The 7,947-nt window shown below is 35.0% G+C and overlaps 1 protein-coding gene across 2 annotated transcripts; it reads left to right on the forward strand.

The window, feature by feature from the left end:
* The first annotated feature begins 368 nt into the window (after window positions 1-368).
* LOC130814300 (probable protein phosphatase 2C 4) lies at window positions 369-4,203 on the forward strand. 2 transcript variants are annotated; one of them, XM_057680410.1, is made up of 5 exons: window positions 369-2,366; window positions 2,865-2,978; window positions 3,262-3,366; window positions 3,475-3,739; window positions 3,841-4,203. In XM_057680410.1, exons 1-5 carry the CDS (start codon window positions 735-737, stop codon window positions 3,954-3,956), a joined length of 2,232 nt encoding a protein of 743 aa, XP_057536393.1. In that variant the 5' UTR covers window positions 369-734; the 3' UTR covers window positions 3,957-4,203. The 2 variants fall into 2 exon arrangements, with proteins under 2 accessions (XP_057536393.1, XP_057536394.1); XM_057680411.1 differs by lacking the exon at window positions 3,262-3,366.
* The last annotated feature ends 3,744 nt before the right edge of the window (window positions 4,204-7,947 follow it).

Genomic DNA, 7,947 nt, shown 5'->3' on the forward strand with positions numbered 1-7,947 from the left:
GCAAAATTTTAACAACGGATGAAGTACTTCCTCTGTTCCGTTTTTATTGCTACATTTGCATAGACATAAAAATTAAGAAAATGTGGGCACAACATATAAACTACAATTATACCCTATATTTTAATTCTTAACTGAAGAAGGAAAAAAGTTAATGAGGTATAAAATAAGATAAAAAAAGAAGTAAAGTAAATATTTATATAATTATTTAATTATTATAAATAAAAATATAGCAAGTAATATAAAATTGTCAAAAATAAAAAATGTAATAAGTTTTATGCAAGAGAGGAAATATACGACCAAAAGAAGCACTTAAAAAAAAAAGCAAAAAAGGAAAGAAAACCCAAATGAAAACAAAAGGCTTCCCTCAACACACAGAAAAAAGGAAGGAAGGAAGCATCCACCCTTTCATATCATTTCAAAACCTCTCTATTTATTTTACTCAAAAGTCAACTCTCTCTTTCTTCTTTCATTCTCACTCCTCTTTTCTCTCTCCTCCAACCACCCCTCTACTTCCCTTCCCTTCCCTTCCCTGCACTCTCCATTTTTTTCACTTCACATTACCAACAAATCCAAATCAAAACACAATTACTTTCTTTCAATCTCTTCATTTTTTAGCTATGAAAATTGGACTATAACAGAGCTCCATTCCTTTTTAGTACCCACAAAAAAAATAATATTCTATCCATCATATTCAATCTTCTTTTCTCATTAATTTATCATATCTAACAAAAGAAATGGGTAATGGAATCGGGAAAATCGGAGTATGTTTCACGGGTTCAACCGAGTTCCGACGGAGTAATAAGCATGAAGTTGGGTTATACATGGACCAATATGACGAAGGATTAGGCCATTCTTTCTGTTACGTTCGACCCGACCCGACCCGTTTTTCTAATACTACTTCGTCTAAGATCCATTCTGAGGAATCCGCTACCGGAGTTTCTATTTTCCGATCGATCTCCGGTGCATCGGTTTCTGCAAATACATCTACGCCGTTGTCCACCGCTTTCATGGCAGACCCAACTGCCACTTCAGCAACCGCCGCCTTTTTTGAAAGCTCCACTTCGTTTGCTTCAGTCCCCCTTCAACCAATCCCTCGTGGATCATCTATCAATTCGGGCCCGCTTTCGGGCTCTATTTATATCGATCGTGGGTTTATGTCCGGACCCATCGAACGAGGTGGGTTTTTATCTGGTCCACTTGATCGGGCTGGTCCTGCTCTGTTCTCAGGTCCTCTTGACCGGAGTTTATCAGTGCAAGGAAACTGGCCCGGGCTTGGGCTTAAACCCAAGAATAAACCCGGATCTTTAATCCGTGGGCTTCGACATGCGATCTCAAAAACTTTTGGTCAAAGCTCAGTTGCTCCGGTAAAAAGTAACGCTTCAGTAGGGCAGGATAATTGGGTAGTTGGTGGGCCAGGGTCCGGGCTTGGGGCCGATGGAAGTGGTAGTTTGAATATGAGTTCTGATATGAGTATAGATCATGAGAGTTATAACTCATGGGAAAGTCAAAATCTCCAATGGGCACAAGGGAAAGCAGGGGAAGATAGAGTACATGTGGTTGTATCAGAAGAACATGGGTGGGTATTTGTTGGGATTTATGATGGATTTAATGGTCCTGATGCAACTGATTTTTTACTGTCAAATTTATACACAAATGTTCAGAAAGAACTAAAAGGTTTATTATGGGATGATAATAGTAAGTTTGATTCATCTTCTACTTCATCAATTTTACCAAATAATAGTTTCTGTTCTGAAAGAAATAGTATAGATATTGATAGTTATGAATTTATGGAAAGACAAAATAGTTCTGAAAGTAGCACTAGAAGTGGTATTGAATCAAGTGTTAATGGAGGAAAAAGAGGAAGGAATCCATTAAAGAGTAAATTTAAAGGTGCAAATAAGAAATGGGAAGAAAATCAAAGGAGATGGAAGTGTGAATGGGATAGAGAAAGAGTAGAATTAGATAGGAGATTAAAAGAACAATGGAATAGTAAGAATGGTTTAGAGGGTAAAATAATAAATCATAATGATGTTTTGAAGGCGTTATCGATTGCTTTGAAGAAGACAGAGGATTCATATTTAGATATTGCAGATAAGATGGTTGATGAAAATCCTGAGTTAGCTTTAATGGGTTCTTGTGTTCTTGGTATGTTGATGAAAGGAGAAGATGTTTATTTGATGAATGTTGGGGATAGTAGAGCTGTTTTGGCTCAGAAGAAAGAGCCAGATCTTAGACTTGGTAAAGTTGATCATGATTTGGAAAGGATCAATGAGGAATCTATGTATGACTTTGAAGTCTCTGATGGTGTCAAAGCTAGTCTTAGAACTTTCCAACTTACTTTGGATCATTGTACTTGTGTTGAAGAGGTAAAAGGAATAATCTTTTTGCTATTTTATATATGTTTATTGTTACATTTATTTCATTGGTTTCGGATTATAATTGACTACTGCAAAATGGCGCTTAGATCATGTTGGCATCTTAGCTATTTTTGAACTATTTTGAATGAATCGCGAATTCAAAAGGCGAACTAACTAGCGAATTATGTTTTTCACGTGACTGTTACTCTTATATATGTGAAGTTTTGATGGTGTTTTCAGTTAAGGGTCAATTGGATGCGACCTTTTTGTTTTACAACGATAATGTTGGGTACATCTGACTTCTGAATCTTGCCTAGGCAAGAGCCCCTTAGTAGTATGGGGTTATGTAATGTTGTTATACTATTACTTGGTCTTGTTATTTGTATTCTTATGTATTATTGGTGTTTTTGTCTTTGAATTTGGCAAGTAAGTACAAATAAGAGTTATTTTGAGGTGAAAAGAAGGATTGTTTAAGTTTTTGATTGGTTTTATTATGATGGATTCCAGGAAGTACAAAGAATAAGAGACGAACACCCAGATGACGCGTTTGCTATTGTTAATGATCGCGTTAAAGGCTCTTTGAAGGTCACTCGAGCTTTCGGTGCTGGTTTCCTCAAGCAGGTATTGCATCTTGTGGTCATCGATTTTAGATTAATGCCCATTTGAGCTTTCTTGTTCATTGTAATGGTTACGTTCTGTATTTGAGTATCTATGTGTTCCTCGTCATATCAGTGAAAAGATGACGAATGTGAACAATTGCTTTCATCATATAACAAATGTGAAATTTGGATGATTATGACATGAATTTGCTAGTTCATGCATAAAGATGCACTTGTTTTTCCATTAATGACCTGAAAACCCGACTCAAATGTATAACGCAACCACCTTTCTCAATTTGTTGTAGTCGATGAATTTGGACTATACGCCTTTTTCGATTAGACTATACGCCTTTCCTTACCGCAATTGGAAATGTGGAACTACTGATGTGAATTGGGTTGTGATCGAGAAGGTGTAGCTTCTGACCGAATCTAGTCTGGTCTAATTTCTTCATGGTCTAGTCAGTTTGGTTTGTTTCCTTCTGCCCGGTTCTCTGTTAATCCTGTTTTGTTTTCTGCAGCCTAAATGGAATGATGCTCTGCTAGAGATGTTCAGAATTGACTACGTTGGGACTTCACCATATATCAGCTGCCTACCGTTTCTATATCACCACCGTTTAGGCCTAAAGGATCAGTTCCTGATATTGTCCTCGGATGGTCTTTATCAGTACTTCACTAACGAAGAAGTTGTTGCTGAAGTAGAACTCTTCATTTCATTGTATCCAGAAGGTGACCCGGCTCAACATCTGGTTGAGGAAGTCTTGTTTCGTGCTGCGAAGAAAGCTGGTAATTATTCAAAAATCTATCATCGAAAAACATATTCCTTAATTCAGTTATACAAACCCATATTCACTAATGTCGTTATTGTTGTTGTTGTCGTTGTGCAGGTATGGATTTTCATGAGTTACTAGAGATACCCCAAGGAGATCGTCGTAGGTACCACGACGATGTATCGATCATCATCATATCTTTTGAAGGCAGGATATGGAGATCATGTGTATAAGATTTTACAAGATGTAGAGAAAAGTAGGAGAAAACACCCACATATGACATAACAGTTGAGTAAATGATCAGTTATGGTAATTGACAGGGTGATAATAGGAAATGTATAGACATAAATGAGGTAGTTATGAATTATTATGCTGAGGGAAGCCATTATCTTGATAAATAAAAGAAAAAAAAAGTTGTGATTGTTGAATAAATTTGGGCCAAATATATAAAATATTTTTGATTATCTTGAACATAATAAATTTATTTTTTGGGGTGAGTGGAAGCATTAATAATTTGAAAACAGAAGGCATAAATTTTTGAATATTATGAGTTTACTTTTATGGAAGGCATATCTAAATCTGACCCAGAAACATGAGGGCATCATAATGAGGTTCTTTCTTAGTGTCCAGATTTTTAGGTTGACCTTATTTGAAAGAAATATGCAAGTGGTCCTGTTGGAGAGTTGAATAATCAGAAGATGTCAACATTCTCTTAGCCTTTTCTTCTTCCCTTCTTTGCCATACCAACCAAACCAAAATTTGAAGCTTGGTCCGGTCCCTATAACTCTTTTTTCTTATGTCGTATTTATGATTAAATAAAAATGATTTTAAAATAAGAAGGATGAGAAAGTTTTTTATTTGATTTTGTTTTGTTACTATATATACAAAAAATGATATTATGTTATGAAGTAAGAACATTCTAAAAATTTATGTCATAGTTATTTTTATGTGTACCGTAGTTTCTTTTACAATTATGCGTTGTTCGCTCAATCGTGACAATAGATATTAATTTAGTGAAATAGTAAAATCAAGGGTGTAAAGTCTTTCTTACCCTTCTAATTTTCAACACCCTTATCATTGAATCCTCCCATATATATATATATATATATATAGTTAGAATAGTTTGCATTCAATCAATTTCATTTTTGAAAATATTGCATGATGTTTTTTAGAGTCTAATATGATATAATAATATCGTAAAATATTATTCTATTCTTAGAATATTTATATTGTGTATATTTTTCTTTTAAGTAGATCAGTATATTGTGTATATTCTAGGAAATATTGCAATTATCTTGTTTGTATTTCTATATACTCAATTAATGATACAACTAGTTTCTTGAGAGATCGTCTCTTTGAGAGATCTATCTAAAGTCCAGCCCATTAAAGATTATTACATACTTATCGTATTTTTAATACCTAATTACATTATCCATAATACTTAATTATCGTATCCTAAATACCTACTTTCAATATCTTAAATGTTATATCATTCTTAATGCCTACTTCCAGTATTTTAAAAAATATATAATGGATCGGGCCAATTAGAGATAGTCTCTTAAAGAGACCGTCTCTCACAAGAATTTGTGTTAATGATAAGCTATTTTCGAGGAAAATTATTCTTATATGTTATCAAAGTCTTAGGTTCTTTTCTTTTGTAAAACCTACTTAACACCTTCCGCCACCCTCTCAACGCCTTTCGCCACCTTCCTTGCCTAATGCCCTCACGGCCACCTTCTCCAAAGAAAATGGATTGCGTTTCTCAAAGTTCAAGCATAAGTTCATGATGTACTTGATCATATAATTCCTCCAAATGAAGAAAAAGAAATCCCAAATCTTATAACCGTCAAAGATGTCGATCCTACTCTTTGGAAACGTTTTGATGTCGTTGTTTTGTAATGGATGTATGCAACTATCTCCTCCGACATATTTTCCTATATTCTTATAATTGTCGAAAAAGCTTGGTTGCGTGTTACTGCCATGTTTCACTCTTGAGCCCCACATATTAGCATTAAATTGTTAAATTTTTCCAATACTACGACATATTGTAATCCCTTAAAACAAATTATGGATTAATTAGGCAATGTTAATGCTTCGGCAAATCACTCATGTCTTGTATTACGAATGTTATCCGATCTTACCTAAGATTACAGTAGTTTTGTTACTCACATACAAAAATATGACATACCACCACCTTTTGAAACTGCCAAGTTAAAGCTTATTTGGAAGAAATCACTATTGTTCAACTCGATTCTCTTAACACCAAGAACACCCTTCTCCTCTCCCAAACCACCGCCAAAACAACCAACCGCCTTCCAACCATAGTGGTCGAAAAACTAACAAAATTGCTGTGGAAATAGTAGTCGTCGTCAAAATCAAAACCGCCACTAAAAAAAAACCAAATCACCAAAGTCACAATAATAACTCTTGGCAAAATACTTCACCTAATCTGTGATACACGGACACGGCACTGAACAGGCGTGTCGCGTGTCGGACACGCGAAAATCCATGTCCAACCCGCCAAATGAAGTGTCCAATATTTTAATATTTTTCCGGACACGCGGACACGGCAAGGACACAGAAGGGACACGGAAAGGGACACAGCAAAAGTCAAGGACACGTTTTTTAAAAAAAATAATTAAATAAAATTTAAAAAATTGAATTTCAAAATAGTCACTCACAGTCACTGATACACGAATTCCCTTCCCTCTCAATTCCCTCTCTTGCTCTCCTCTCACTCCTCTTAATTCTCTTTCACTCTAACCCTAAAAACAATACACAACTCTTCCTCCATCTCCACTGTCGCCGCCGCACTCCCGCACCACGCCACCGCCGCAGGCTGCTCCTCCTGTCCTCCATCAGACCATCACAGACGAACATTGTCGTACTCTCTTTTGATTTTATTTAAGGTATTTTCACTCTTTATCCTAAATCCTAATATTAATCTTGTTCTAATCTTTAATCTTAGTGTTAATCTTAAATTCTTAATCTTAATTTCTTGTGAATTCAAATTTGTTAATGTTGAAATTGGATTTAAAAAACGTGGAATTGGGTTTAAGAATTCTATTTGTGAATTCAAATTGTTTCTAAGCTATTGAAAATTTGAACCAACATTTGAAAATGTTGAAATTTTAGTAATAATTTTGTTAGAATGTTGTTTCTTGATTTTTTTTTGTTTATATTGTTTGAGTGATTGAAAATTTGTTAATGTTAAATTGTTAATGTGTTTGTAAGTTGAATTTTGAAAAGTTGAAATGTTGTTCTTGATTTTTTTGTATATCCTCTTTGAATATTTGTTAATTGTTATTTGTTAATGTTAAATTGTTAATGTGTTTGTAATTTGAATTTTGACTTTGGAAATCTAGAAGATTCTATTTGTCTTGGCATGGCGGATCTTTCTCTTGATGAGCCCGAGTTGGAAACTACTTTTGTAGTAGCGGAGGATGATGATGGATGTCATATGGATGATGATGATGGATGTCATATGGATGATGTGTGATGATCAAACTTAAATTTACCTATTTATTTAGTTTTCTTTGATTTGGTTTGTATGACTATTTTAAAATACTCATGTTGTTTATTTGGTACTTATTTGCATTTTATGTGAGTTTTATGTTTTTAAAGTGTTTATTTACAAATATCAAATGAAAGATTATAAAATTATCTTTAATTTGATATATTTATTATATTACCATTTTTGTGTCCCTGTGTTTGCCATTTTTAAGTTGGCGTTTTCCCGTACCCGTGTCGTGTCCGTGTCCGTGTCCTTTTTAGTGCAACCTAGCACCCAATTGGAATTGGCCACAAAATCAAACATGGGCCAACCGACCTTGCCTTTACCCTTCCATGGGCCAGCCGACCTTGCCCTTACCCTTCCTAGCATAATTTTGCGCTAGACCCCATTTTCTTACCCCTCAACTGCCGTCTGCCCTCCTCGCATGGTAAGATTATTCTTAGGTCATGTCCATCTTTTTTGGCCCACTTTACACATGGACAACAGGCCATAGACATCGCATCCACTTTTCACATTCTTGCCCTAAATCAACTAGACTCATCTTGGTACATGTACACCGACGCCATTTCTTATATGACATCAAATCATGGTAATCGCTCTTCTTATTATCCATTAAGCATAAATAATAATATTATTGTCAGAAATGGTTAAATTATCCATGTTAGTGCTTGTGGTAATGCTAACTTAGCCTCCCTCATCCTTCTTTTATT

The sequence above is a fragment of the Amaranthus tricolor genome, chromosome 5, assembly GCF_026212465.1.
Source record: "Amaranthus tricolor cultivar Red isolate AtriRed21 chromosome 5, ASM2621246v1, whole genome shotgun sequence".
NCBI classification, from domain to species: Eukaryota; Viridiplantae; Streptophyta; class Magnoliopsida; order Caryophyllales; family Amaranthaceae; genus Amaranthus; species Amaranthus tricolor.

Coding starts and splice junctions, on each gene's coding strand:
- LOC130814300 (XM_057680410.1), top strand. CDS start 735: ATGGGTAATGGAATCGGGAAAATCGGAGTATGTTTCACGGGTTCAACC. Junction 2,979..3,261: donor GTGCTGGTTTCCTCAAGCAG/GTATTGCATCTT, acceptor AATTTGTTGTAG/TCGATGAATTTGGACTATAC. Junction 3,367..3,474: donor ATTGGGTTGTGATCGAGAAG/GTGTAGCTTCTG, acceptor TGTTTTCTGCAG/CCTAAATGGAATGATGCTCT.